This window comes from Oryctolagus cuniculus, chromosome 6, assembly GCF_051225735.1.
Source record: "Oryctolagus cuniculus isolate XC-2025 breed Fujian yellow rabbit chromosome 6, ASM5122573v1, whole genome shotgun sequence".
In the NCBI taxonomy this organism is placed as follows: Eukaryota; Metazoa; Chordata; class Mammalia; order Lagomorpha; family Leporidae; genus Oryctolagus; species Oryctolagus cuniculus.
The window spans coordinates 165446870-165460795 of NC_142872.1; the positions used below are offsets into that span (position 1 = coordinate 165446870).

At 62.5% G+C, this 13926-nt stretch overlaps 1 protein-coding gene across 1 annotated transcript in view; it reads right to left on the reverse strand.

Annotated features, from left to right (window-relative positions):
• Nucleotides 1-1050: 1050 nt before the first annotated feature.
• Nucleotides 1051-13926, reverse strand: part of TRAPPC9 (trafficking protein particle complex subunit 9) — a 564887-nt gene continuing 552011 nt past the window's right edge. Inside the window, exons 22-23 of the mRNA XM_070075538.2 lie at nt 2408-2628; nt 1051-1696 (exon numbers count right to left, since the gene is read on the reverse strand). Of these exons, the coding sequence (XP_069931639.2) occupies nt 1529-1696; nt 2408-2628 (389 nt within the window). The 3' untranslated portion in view covers nt 1051-1528. The remainder of the gene's footprint in view (nt 1697-2407; nt 2629-13926) is intronic.

Consider the following 13926-nt stretch of genomic DNA (forward strand, 5'->3'; position numbering starts at 1 on the left):
AAGTACTTGGGCCATTTCTGCTGCTTTCCCAAGCTGTTGGCAGGGAGCTGGGTTGGAAGTTGGAAGTAGAGCAGCCAGGGCTTGAACCAGCATAGATACGGGATGCCAGCCCTGAGGGTGGTGGCTTAACCCACTGCACCACAGCGCCAGCCCCCGCCTGGCAGGATTCCGACCCCACTCTGCCGCTGTCTGTGTGGTCCGAGTGCTCAGAGACTCAATTTCCCTGTGATGGGGGTGGTATGCGGTCCTGAGGCCGGGGGGGGGGGTGTCCAGGCCAAACCTGGCAGCAGACAGTGAGATGAATCCAATGACCCAAGGATGGCCATGTTACCTCTCGCAAGGCACGTACTCGGGAGGTTGCTCCCTTCCCCAAGCTGGGACTTTCGAGGGAGCTTTTCTAACCAGGGCGCCCTGGACCCTGTTACAGATGAGCACCTGTTGTCACGGCACCCCTGGCCCACCCCTGCACCCTGGGCCCACCCCTGCATCCCACTCAGGGAGTGACTTCCTTATGGGAACCAGGGCTCAGGTGCAACTCTGCACCCCCACGCAGCAACAGCGGTGTCTGGAGCTTCAGGGTGACCCCAAGAAGAGCGAGGTAGGAACGGGGACCCTCAGGGCAAGTCACTGGGGTTGCCTGTGTCAGAGCCAGGGACGCTCCCATAAGACCTTGGTCTGGCCTTCTCAGGTGCCCGCTGCTACCCTGGATGTCCCCGTGAGTACCTGAGTGGGGCAGGATGAAGGGGCAGGCGTGTGGACCTCCTGAGAGCCAGCCAGAAGCCCAAGTGGCAGGGTCAATGGGGGAGCCCCCAGGGCAGAGGACAAAGTGTGGGGTTCCCATTTGGGGGATCCAGGCCCAGGAAACACACAGCACAGCACGGGGTAAGGGTGAAGGAGAGGTGACCAGGGAACCTGGGGGTGGGGGCTCCCCGGGGCAGACACACACAAGGCCCACCCTGCTGGCCGTGGGGCAGCCCACATGCTGACCTCTCATGACATCAGAGGTTGAGGGGGCGGCCGCTGGCCATGCAGGGCGAGCAGACTCAGACGAGTGAGGCAGGCCCTTTATTGGAGAACTGGTCACAGATAGACAGCACAGGCCCAGCACCCAGAGTCCAGCCCCGCAGGAGAACATGCCTTGGGCATGCCTTGGGCAGGGGACAGCCTCCCACCCTCCACAACGCCTCCACTGCCTGGGCTGCTCTGGGGGCATCTGGGAAAGAACTGGCCCTCGGGGGATCCCAAGGGCCAGGGGAGAGAAGGAGGAAGACTGCCCAGCAGGTGGTGGGAGAGGTGCAGGGGACTCGGCCTGGGCGGGGTCTGCGTGTGATGAGCTACAGTGGGGGCCCCTGAACATCAGGATGGGGAAGGGGTGGGGCCGCCTGCTGGGGGCTCCTGCGCAGCACTGGAGCAGCTGTGGGCTGTGGGAGTGGGGGGAGGAGGAAGAGGAGGAGGAAGATCAAGAGGAGGACACGGGAGTCGCAGGGAAGGCCTTGCCTGCTGCAGGGAGCGGGCGGGCAAGGGCGGCTTAGGCCGGGGCCTCCAGGGCGCGCACGTGCACGTTGGGCAGGCAGAACCAGGATGGCGGCAGCTCCTTGCTCCTGCTGTCCTCCTGGAAGCGGATGTGGAGGAAGAAGTCGCCCGTGTAGAGGAAGAGGAGTGCCCCGAGGCAGGCGGACTGGCCCGAGGGCTGCGCCTGGAGGGGCAGGGAGGAAGCGGAGTCAGCACAGGCCCCAGAGGCCTCCTGACCCCACCTGCATCCCCACCCCCAGCCCCACCAGGGGCCTCCTGACCCCCTGCCCCCACCCCCACAGGGGCCTCCTGACCCCCTGCCCCCACCCCCACCAGGGGCCTCCTGACCCTCTGCCCCTCCCCCACCCCCACCAGGGGCCTCCTGACCCTCTGCCCAGTTCCCAATCCAACAGGGGCCGCCTGGCTCCTGGGCCCTGCTGTGCTGCCTTGGGCAGGTTGCTGCACCTCTCTGAGCCTCCCTTCTCCTCTCTGAAAGGGGGTGCCCCCGGTTCCCTCCCAGAGCCGCGTAGGGGTCAGCCAGATGAGATTGTGGGTTGTGGCTGGCGCTTAGGTGACCTGAGAGGGAGGTCGTGCAGGGGCGTGGGTGGGAGGTGGAGACTGGGTGCTGGGGCTGACACAGGAGGCCTGGCCCCAAGACCCAGCTCTTGTGGAGCTACCCTGAGGCCCGGGCACAGCCCAGGTGCCACACAGCTCCGGTGACCATGGCACCATGGCACCATGGCGTCATCCCTGTCCTGACACCCAGGACACAGACACACAGCGGGCAGGGGAAGCGCTGACAGGCATACAAGGGAAGCCACTGTGCCTGCGGACGCGCTGCCCCGAGGCCTGCCGCCCAGGACAGGGGACAGTGCCCACCCGGCTGCCCGCTCACCGCGTCCAGGTGGAAGGTGCTGGAGCCCACGAAGGAGACGGTGCTGTGCAGGTCGTAGTTGTGGACGCCGTTCTGGTGGTCCTGGAACGGGACCACGGTGAGCGCGAAGGGTCCCACGCTGCACGGGCTCCGGTTGGTCAGCCGCACCTCCAGACGCACAGGGTCGCCCACCTGGCAGGCCGCTGCCCCTGAGTCGCACAGCTGTCCGTCCACCAGCACGTCTGCAAGGACACACGGCTGTCACACAGCTGCCTCTGCTTCCCCACCACGGCGGCCACCCACAGAGGTGACTGGTTCCTGCTCTCTCCATGTGGGTCCAGCAGTAGACCAGGGGTCTGCCCCTTGCAGAGGGGCCAAGAGGGCTCCAAGGCCACTTTTTAATTTTTTTTTAACAGGCAGAGTGGACAGTGAGAGAGAGAGAGACAGAAAGAAAGGTCTTCCTTTGCCGTTGGTTCACCCTCCAATGGCTGCCGCAGCCAGTGCGCTGCAGCCTGCACACCGCGCTGATCCGAAGCCAGGAGCCAGGTGCTTCTCCTGCTCTCCCATGGGGTGCAGGGCCCAAGCACTTGGGCCATCCTCCACTGCACTCCCTGGCCACAGCAGAGGGCTGGCCTGGAAGAGGGGCAACCGGGACAGAATCCGGCGCCCCGACCGGGACTAGAACCCGGTGTGCCGGCGCTGCAAGGTGGAGGATTAGCCTAGTGAGCTGTGGCGCCAGCCCCAAGGCCATTTTTGGGGTGGGTCTTGGATGCTGCTGCTGCAGTCTGCCTAAGAGGGGTCAATTTCTGGCCACAGCCCCCAGAGCTCTCCATGAGTCAGATGGAGGACTTGGGAGCCATAGGGGTAAGCACAAGGCAGGGGCGCGAGGGCTCCCCGGGAGGCAGCGGGGTGGCTGGCAGTGACCCACCATGCAGAGGCCTCTCGTCTCATGCACAGCACCCTGGTGCCAGGGCACCATGGGAATGCCCTGCCCCGAGTCCCCAGGAGACGCCTGGGGTGACGACTCAGTGTCCTCTGGGGACTTCTCCCTCTCTTTTCCCCAACCAGGACCAGGCCAGCAGGATGACTGGGGGGAGGCATGCCCTGAGACATGTGTGGGGGGCCAGGCAGGGATCTGAGAAGGGGCTTCCCTCCTGAGGGTCGCCATGGGCAAGGGGTGGAGTCAACCATGCGGGGGCTTCCAGGCTTCAAGGAAGAGAGGCCAGAAACAGGGACTTGAGATGCCCCGAGCCTGCCCAGGGCCTGTCCAACTCTGTCCTCACGCTTCTCCAAGGCGCAGCCTCCAGGGTGTGGGCTGTGCGGGAACCAGGACACTGCCCGCCAGCACCTGCCAGCACAGTGAGAGCGCATGGAGACCACCACGTGCCAGGGTTGGCAGGGATAGGGAGGCCAGCCGAGGGGTGGGCCACACTGAGAGTCTGCAGTGCTCACCACGGAGGGGTGAAGGAGACTTTGTGTGGACATAGGTTTTCTTCCTGGTGCACCCTGGGGCAGGTTGCTGGGTCCATGGGCAACTCTGTCGGGCTGTGGGAGGAGCTGGCCACATTCCTGGTGTCAGTGGCCAAGGGCTTTGACTTCTGTCCTCCACTGCCCTTGCCACTGCCCTTTCCAGTCTGCCGTCCCGTTGTGGGGGGAGCAGTGGGCATGCTGGTTTTCATTAGCATCTCCCTGTGCTGCTCCAGCCTGGGCGGGAGTCTGCTCCACTGGTAAGCTCTGAGAATTCTCTGGAATCTCCAGCCCCTTACCTCCACTCTCACGTGCTTCTCTCCCATGTAGCCAGGGCCCGGCTAAGGGGTGGATGCAGGCTGGACATCAGAGGTGGGGACCAGAGACCACCAGAGAGGGCCTCGCTCAGACGCCAGGCAAGACACAGCCCAAGAGCAAGACCAGGAGCAGAGCAGGGTGGACCCAGGCGTTAAGAGCCAAGAAGGGGGCCGGGCAGAGGCCAGGTCCCCAGGAGCTGAGGGAAGCAGGTCAGGACAGCCCTGCAGAACCTGTGCAGCTGTGGTCCCAGTCAGCTCCGTAGGGAGTGGCGGTTATGGGAGGCTGGGCCCGGGACACCCAGGGGACATCTGCCAGATGGCTGCCTCCAAGAGAACAGCCACGTGGGCAGGGGCTGGGTCAGTGCACACGGCAGTTCTGGGCCCGGGGCAGTCTCACCTCTGCAGAGCTTCTAGACTTTCAGGAGCCCTGCCTGGTCTTAGCCTGGAGAGCCCAGCTCTCTTGGTCCAGGCTGTGCTGGTCCCTTGGCTCTGGTGTGTGTGAGTCCAGGGCCAAAGTCCTGGCTCCACTCACCTCTGTCTCACCAGTGGAGGCACAGGTGCATCCCACCCCTCAGGGGGCTGAAGGGAACACGGGAGATGTCCCCAGGCCACGGGGTGCTGTGCAGATCAATTTCAGGAACAAAGGATGCTCTGTGGACCTGCGGCCCGGCTGGCTCATCCTACAGTCTGCTCGCCTTCCCTCGGACGCAGCTCTCCGGCCCAGCACTGGCAGGGCTCCTTCTTCCCCCAGAGCTCAAGATCCCGCCCACGGCCGCCACCCTCTGCCTGCATGACCACGGACTCCTGGCACTGCTGAAGAGACCCTGGTGCGATCGGATTTGGGCCTGGAGAACAATGCAGACCTAAGGCCTCTGCCACGGGCAGAAATGCGCTGGAGGCCCAGGAGAGCCCGAGTGCGTGAGGTGGCCAGGCCGGCCTCAGCCCAAGCGTGCTGCAGGTGCAGAGGGCGCGCCGAGGTTTCCAGGAGGCATCCATCTTGGATGGAGGGTCCTGGCTCCCAGAGCCAAATCTGATGCAGGAAAGCTTTGACGGCTTCGCTGCTCTGTACTGAAGCCAGGGAAGTTCACGGGTTAAAAAAATTAAACGCAGCCGAGGCGGAGGCGCGGGGTGGGAGACGAAGGCGGAGCCCACAGTGGGCCCAGGAAAAGCCGGTGGTCTTCTCTGCCCTCCCTAGCCGAAGTCTAAGAAGCCACGGGAGTTTTTCCGGTTCAACACAGCACGCGGCTGGGTACACAGCCACCTGATTTCTAACTCTTCGCCAGAGAGAGCTGAGACGCTGACCTTGACTTTGGCTGTGGGACGCTCAGCACCGTCGGGGCGCCCAGCACGCACACTGCCACCCTCCCCCTCTCACTACCCCGACAGCGCCGGCTCTGCCTCTCTCGGTCTCGCCAGGTGCAGAGCCCTTGCGTGCTGTCCTGCTCCTTGGTTTCCCGTGACAGCGAGGGGCGGCATGGGAAACGTGCGGCGATGGGGATGACGCAAAGCAGGCCTGGCACCAAGAGCAGGTGCGCCTCGAACCTCGCGGCCCTCTGGCCCCTCCCCAGCCCCCCTCCTTCAGCCCCAGGCCCGCTGCGGCTGTGCTGGAACCGGAGGCAGGCTCCGACCCAGAGGCGTGGTGTGAAGAACGGAGGTGGGATTACCCGGTCTCCCTGGGCTTGGCCGAGGCTCCCTGGGCCCCCGTGGGGCAAGCCTGCACCAACCTGGGCGGGGATGGAACCCCAGCCAGCTCTTCCCCTCTCAGTGCCTGCTGGGGCACACGCCCCGGGGAGCGCCATCCACCACATGGCATGCGTTTCTAACAGTTATGGAGACAGCTAATGAGCTCATAAAACAGGATGCCTCTGCCTCAGTCGCCAGGGAGGGGCCTGTGTTCAAGATCCGCATGTGTAATTACCCTCAAGTCGGGAACAGCTCCTGAGGAGCCATTTGGCTCTCTGGGGTAAATAATTTACTTTTACAACTTTTCATTAAAGATTAAAGGGAATTAAATTAAAATGAAGGCGAATTGGAGCTGGAGAGACCTGTGCCACTCGGGGTTCTCTCGGAGGAGGCGCCAGGCTCCTGAGCTCCCCCGCCCTCGGCCCCGGGCCAGGGGCGGGGCGGCAGGTGAGAGCCTGTGTCCCAGGGGCCCATGGCTGGCGGTGGGCGGGAGGAAATGCACAAGTCCAGGGCTGTGCAGCCCACAACAGCCTCTGGAACCCCTGGGCCACCCAGGGAGCAAAGCTTCACAGCCGGGACCCAGGCTGCAAGTCAGAGCTTCCCTACCTCATCTGGAAAGCAGATGGGGTGTGTGCAGTGTGGGAAAGGACAGGGGACTGGATGCAGGGAAGCCCCAGTGAACCGAGGGACATGACTCCTGGTGGCCCGGGGCCAGGCCAAGCACTCGCGGCAGCCCCAGGCACAGGTGAGGCGGCACACGGAGCTACCGGATCGCTGGGACGGCAGGTGGGTGGGCAGGCAGGTGGGCAGGGCCCCTGGGCTCTGCAGCTCAGTGGGTCTGCACTGGTTGGAACCAGGGCAAGTGGTCACGGAGGAAACAGGAGGTTTCTGGCAGAAGCAGGCCCCGGGCTTGGCCTCTCCACCTGCTGAGCAGCTGGGGGCTGGTGCTATGCATCTGGGAGCTCAAATTCACCCACCAGCCGCACAGGGATGAAAATGCACGAGACAGCAGCCCGCCTCTGTGTGACCCTCGCGTATTCTTGGCAACCTTCTGGGAGGCCCACTGTCCTGCTCAGTTGATACGTGAGGCTATTTTGGTTTAAAGGAGCCAAGGCAGGGACTTGAACCCTGGTCAAGCACTTGAACCTTGGTCTCTCAACCCCAAAGCCCAAGCATGCCTGTTGAGCCAGCAGCCAGCTCTCAGGACAGCGCTGGCCGCCAACCCCAGCCCTCTGTACTGGGCACTGTGGCCACTCTGTGGGCAGTACCTGTAGCTCAAGGCCTGGCTCACATGCCCTCTGCAAGGGGCTCTCTCTCACTGTCTTCAGGGAATACCTGACCTTGAGAAGGCTCTAGCCACAGAGGCCTCTAGGAGCTCTCCAAACCATTCCTGGTCCTCCTGGGTACAGGGGAGACAGCTGTGAACACGAGACCAAGTCCCGGCCCACACAATGTGGGGGAAAGTGATGCCCTCCCAGACCTGGCCCCTGCACACCCTCTCCAGCCCCACGTCCACGCCAAAGGAAGAGACTGAGAGGTGCAGGTGGAGGCACACGATGGGCGGGGCTGGGTGGGAGTGGCCACAGGATGCATGGGACACAGGATGGTTGGGCCACAGGATGGGAGAGGCCATGAGTTGGGCAGAGCCCAAAGCCCACGCAACCTGGGGTCCCTGGAAGAGCTGAGAAAGGTGCCCCCATCAAGACCACCCCCAAAGGAAGGATGGTGTGTGAGGGCCCTGGAAGGCAGGCTGTCCATGGCAGCGTTTAGCCGAGACTGCGAGCACGCCCTCCCCTTCAGCCCTGGAACTGGCCCCTCCCATCCCAGCACAAGCCTTGGCTTTCTACAGCACCTGCTCACGGAGGGAGGGACCGTCCTGAGTCCTCCCCTCCACCATTCTCTTCTTGGACAAGCGCTTCGGGTAATGGAAGATAAACCAGGAAGTGCAAGAAGGGCTCTGCCTGCTGGCTGGTAGCACCATGCAAGACGCTGTTCTGAGAACAGCAGAGTTCAGGATGGCTCCTCCGTGCCTGCCTCTATCTCTTCAATCTCTCAGTTTCCGTCTTCTCTTAGCCTGTCTCAGTACAGCAGACGCCCACTGTGCAGGCGTGCCCCCACGGCCCCAGCAGCTCCCATCCCACCTCACAGTCGGCCCATCTGCTCATCAGATCACAGGCTGGGCACTGCTGGCACCAGGGGTTCCCTGGGGTCCTGGGCCCCTTTACAACGTGAGGAAGCCGAGGGCTGCAACACAGTAGGGTCAGAGCAGAGCAAGCCTGGAGGGGGCTATGCAGGGTCAGGGAAGGTGGGGGCTATGCAGGGGTCAGAGTGAGCATGGTGGGGGGTGTGCAGGGGTCAGAGCAGTGAGTGTGGTGGGGTGTGCATGGTCAGAGCAGTGAGTGTGGTGGGGTGTGCAGGGTCAGAGTAGTGAGTGTGGTGGGGTGTGCAGGGTCAGAGCAGTGAGTGTGGTGGGGTGTGTGTAGGGGTCAAAGCAGTGAGTGTGGTGGGGTGTGCAGGGTCAGAGCAGTGAGTGTGGTGGGTGTGCGTGGTCAGAGCAGTGAGTGTGGGGGTGTGCAGGGGTCAGAGCAGTGAGTGTGGTGGGGTGTGCAGGGTCAGAGCAGTGAGTGTGGTGGGTGTGCAGGGTCAGAGCAGTGAGTGTGGGGGTGTGCAGGGTCAGAGCAGTGAGTGTGGTGGGGTGTGCAGGGTCAGAGCAGTGAGTGTGGTGGGTGTGCAGGGTCAGAGCAGTGAGTGTGGGGGTGTGCAGGGTCAGAGCAGTGAGTGTGGTGGGGTGTGCGTGGTCAGAGCAGTGAGTGTGGGGGTGTGCAGGGTCAGAGCAGTGAGTGTGGTGGGGGTGCAGGGTCAGAGCAGTGAGTGTGGTGGGGTGTGCAGGGTCAGAGCAGTGAGTGTGGTGGGGTGTGCAGGGTCAGAGCAGTGAGTGTGGTGGGTGTGCAGGGTCAGAGCAGTGAGTGTGGTGGGTGTGCAGGGTCAGAGCAGTGAGTGTGGTGGGGTGTGCATGGTTGAGCAGTGAGTGTGGTGGGGGTGTGCAGGGTCAGAGCAGTGAGTGTGGTGGGTGTGCAGGGTCAGAGCAGGTGGCAGGGAGTGTGGGGGTTGGGACAGGTAGGCAGTGGGCTTCACAGCTGGGCCTGGGTCTTGCTGAGTCTGTTGCCACCTCTCTCTGGGCGTGTGTGTCTCTCTAGGAGTATGTCTCTCTGGGTGTGTGTCTCTCTGAGCATGTGTGTCTCTCTTGGCATGTGTGTCTCCGGGCGTGTGTGTCTCTCTGGGTCTGTGTGTCTCTCTTGGCATGTGTGTCTCTCTGGGCGTGTGTGTCTCTCTCTGGACATGTGTATCTGCACGTGTGTGTCTCTCTGAATGTGTGTGTCTCTCTGGGCCTGTGTGTCTCTGAGCGTGTGTGTCTCTCTGGGTGTGTGTGTCTTTCTGGCTCAGCCTAATCTCCTAGGAGACTCCCGTCCCAGGTCGGCTGCTGCACTCTGCACGCGCACTCCTGCTGTGCCACCCACAGGGCGTTCACCTTGGGGCAGCATCAGCCTCCGTGCTCTAGTGGCGGCAGAGGCTGGCCTGTGCGGCAGGTCCCTGGAGTCCGGGTCTGTCCAGCAGGAAGGGCAGCCATGGACAGGAACAGGCTTCCAAAGAGGGAGCACGGAATGAGCACAGGTGCTGACGGACACTGCCGATGGCTCCTCCAGCGCTGACGGACACTGCCGATGGCTCCTCCGGCACGGCCAAGACCCAGGTCCAGCCAGGCCACCCCTCCTCCCGGTGCCTCCCCAGCAAGGCCCTCACACCTTCCCTGCTGCTGGCCTTTTCAAGACGCAGTTTCAGCAGCACCTCCTCCAGGCAGGCTTCCTGAGCTACATCAAGCTGCAGCCCACAAACCCTGGCACCTCCCACTGAGCTACTGATCTCTGGGAATGCTGGGCTGCGGGAGGTGGAGGTCAGAGTTCATTCACTGGGTCAGTGGGTGACGGAAGAAGCGCGCTCGGCCCTTTGTCGGCTTGCCCTCTGATCTGAGGTCAATCACTTGACCTCTCCGAGCCTGGACAGTTTAAAAACAGGCGTCCTGTTTCCTGTTCTCACAGCTGGACTCCGCCTCCTCCACCCTCATGCAGACCAACCATCTAAGGGGCCAAGCGGCAGGGGCCCCCCCCTCCCTCCTGGGCCAGCCCCTCAGAGCCCAGGGCCCGACACCCGCCCGGTGCCGAGCCAGCACTTAGCAGATGGGATGGATACTCTCAGGGGTGACTGCCCAAGTACCACTAGGTCTGTAAAAGCCCAGGGCATGGACAGGTGGGACAGAGAGGAGGCAGGGCCCAGAAAAATGTTCCGATCAGCTGGTCGCCTGAACACAGGGCGGGCAGCTGGGCAGACAGGGTAGTGTGGCGAGCCTGCTGCCCATGAGCTTACATGGACAGACCAGGCAGCTCCCGGCCATGAGAAGGGGCTGAGGGCCTGCCCTCCGAGCCCAGTTTGGAGTGAAGGGACTTCTGGAATGGTTGTGTGGATGTGGCCAGGAGCTGGGCCCCGTGTTCTCTCAGGCAGCATAGACTGCGGTAAGATCAGAACACCTCCGGGGCACTCAGTATAGGGGAAATGGAGGCTCACAGGACCCCAGGAGCTGGCAAGGCCCATGCCCCCCAACCTGGGCAGAGAAGGGTCCACCTGAGCGCAGTTCCCAAGACCCCCACCAGCAGTCACCTCGCTGACCAAGGCCCAAGGAACAACCTCCCCATCTGGGCTCCTCTGCGGCTGGGCCCCGGCCTCCTCCTCTGAGAGATGGGCTGGTGACACCAGCCAGGAAGGGGAAATACAGGGCATTTGAGCGTCAGAATGTCCTGGACCAGTGCAGGCGGGCAGGCGGGCAGGCGTGGCAAGCAGTGCCTCCCTCGTCCTGCAGCTGCAGCCCAGGGTCACGTGCCGAGCTCACGCTCTTATTGCTTGCACCTCTCCGGTGTACTTGTCCCTGCTGTACCAGGTGGCATTACCGGCGGGCCACCACCCCAGACAGGGAAATGGAGGACAACCCCCCTCCCCAGGCACGGTGGCTTGCGGGAGGAGCCCTGGCGATGCGCCTGGGTGGGCCAGTGGAGCTGTGGGATCATCTCAGGGAATGGCTGGCCTGAACCCATCCCAGGCAACCAACCCACCATTGAAAGGAGCCCCGGGCAGTATGGGAGAAAGAGTGTGGGCGGTCACATGGTCTAAACCTCCGCTGGTGGAGTTCTCAACTGCAGAGTAATGAGCAGCCAGCATGAAACACACTACATGCTTGAAGCAGACCAGCAGTGAGGGCACCCAAGGGCCAAGCCCGCCACACCTGGGATTGATCCAGCCTCGGCTCTTCACTAAACCTGGCCCTTCCAGACACGCCACTGGCCACAGGCATGCCTGCGACGGGTGTCCGGCCAATTCCTGGCCCTTGCCTATCTCTGTGCACGCTGCCCGCTGGCTTCCAACACCAGCTCACAGCAGTAGCCTTGGGCGCTGCCATGTCACTTGCTGAAGTTGCTGACCTTGGCCTTCTGACCCCCACAGCTCCTTCTATTTGTCTAACCACCCAGGTTCCTATGCTACTATCCCAGCACAAAGACCTGGATTCCACTTATTCTGTCCACAAACTCAACCGACGCTAGGCTCAGTGCCATCCACCCATCCCCCATCAGTCCCTCCACCCGCCATCTACACTGCATCCATCCACCTATCATCCAATTCACCTCTCTTCTAAGCAGCCACTGACCACCCTTCTATCCACGCATCACCCCTCCACCCTGTCTCCCTCCCTCCCTCCGTTCACCCCATGATTTCTGAGCAGCCCTTCCCGCCTCTCCCTGCTTTGCCGTTGGTTCTGCTCCTCCCTTGGGGTTGAACATCCCCAGTGCCTGCGTCCTCGGAGGCCTCACTAAACGCACAAGCGTCAGACCACGAGACCCTCTGCACCTCCAAATCCCTCGTTGCTTCCCTGGGCTTTGCTCACAGCTGCACTCGCAGCTGAAGGCTCCCCCGCCACTGGTCAGCCGTGTGCCCCTTACAAGACCACACAGATCCTGGAATCCCCACCTGGTGACTCCAAGGACAGGACCCAGGTGTACAAAGCTCCACCCCCAGCACCTGACCCAGGCAATGTCCCCACCTGCCCCCACCACCATGCTTTCTCGGTCTGCGCCACAGGTGTTGGTGGCCAGTTGTCTGCTCAGCCACCGCCTCCGTGGGCGCGACCACAGCCGACCGTGTGTCCCGACTGCATTGCGTGTGCATCGCAGGTATTCACTAAGAACTTGCTGATCCCAAAGGCTGAGAAGTGAGAGAAGAGGCTCTAGCTCATTCCTGCTCTGAGGCAGCGGCCATCAGCCTGGGCAGCCACGGTCACCTCTACGCCATGCCTGCTCTGGACCCATGGGGCTCCCAGGGCTCCTGTCTGGTGACCGAGACACTCAGACCAAGGCCCTCACAGCCCTTCCTCTCTGAGGGACTCATCCCAGCTGCCAAGGTAACAGCAAAGCCACCAGGAACCGGCCAGCTGGTACAAGCCACAGGTGCCCACATCTGCCCCAGGTAGGGTGCCGTGCATAGCGGACACCGTGGCGCCTGCCCAGTTACTGCTCACCAATGACGGCTCTGGGGGCGCTACCTGCACAGAGCCCCCTCTGCAGGCTGCCTCCACTGACCCAGGTCACAGCCCCTCCCTGGGACGGCCCATACCACATGGGGCCACAAGTTCCGAGACTGCCAGGCCTGGGTCCACCCCGCCTCTCACAGTCGGCCACCTCTGGTGCGTGATCCACGCCCCAACTTGGGGCAACACCAAGGGGCCACCCCTGCTCCCGAGAGTTGTCTGAGGCCCTGACCGGCCTGCGGGGCAGTCGGTTTCCCCTCTGCCCAGCGACTGCTCCTCTCCTTCCCCCAGTGCTGGCCTGAGGGCTCTGGGTACAAGTCTCCCTCCCAGAGAGCTTCCTAGGGCCCCTGACCTGTGATGCCAGGGGACTAGCACTCTCCCCTTCCCAACGCTTTGCTAGGCCAAGTGACTCTGGGGGCCTCCATTGCCCACCTATAAAATGGGATAAAGAAGAGATGGTCCCTTAGGCCAGCACTGTTGTGTAGCGAGTGAAGCCACTGCCTGCAGGGCCAGCAGCCCATATGGGCACCAGTTCGAGTCCTGGTTGCTCCACTTCCTATCCAGCTCCCTGCTAATGTGTCTGGGAAAGCAGCAGAAGATGGCCCAAGTCCTTGGGCCCCTGCACCCATGTAGGAGACTGGGAAGCTCCTGGCTCCTGGCTTCGGACCAGGCCTGCTCCAGCTATTGTGGCCATTTGAGGAGTGAACAAGCAGATGGAAGATAACTCTCTTTCTCTCTTTCTTTGCCTTTCAAATAAATAAATGAATATTTAAAAAAGAGAGAGAGAGAGAGAGATGGCCCCTGACTCACAATGCTTGCATGTAGGGTTGTCTGCATTTATCATGGTGTGGAAGTGACACTCGGCAGACAAGGTACTTTGAGTTTTGAATTCGGGACTTTGCCTGGGTTGGCTATGTGGGTCGCACCCTCTCTCATGATGCTGGTGGTGGCTGCCCCACTCCCAGGCAGCCCCATGGTCACAGGGAGATGGCAGGCACTCCACGGCGCGCCATGCTGACAGGTTGCCGTGAGTGGGAGGTCAGGGATAGCACACGCATGTGCGGTGAGGAGACGCTCAGCACACAGTGTGGGGTGCATCGGGACACAGCCTCCTGCTAAGTCGAGGAGCAGGTGCCCTGGGAATGCGAGGTGTGGCTATCACGGAGACACACTGTGACTCACGGGTCCTTTGTGGCACATGGCACCGTCACTGGGTCACTGCCTACGGTCCTGGAAGGACTGGACAGGGCCATCTGTCTGGGAGCAAAGGGACAATAGGTGACAAGATGGCCCTGAGCCAGCCTTGTGGGGGACCCAGGGGGCGCTATAACTTGAGGGCAGAACTGAGAGAAAGGGGCACAGGGAGGCGTGAGCTCCAAGCCAGCCAGGCCTCTGTCCACCAGGCCCTGTCATCAGCCCAGTGCTGGCACAGCACCTGCCACCTG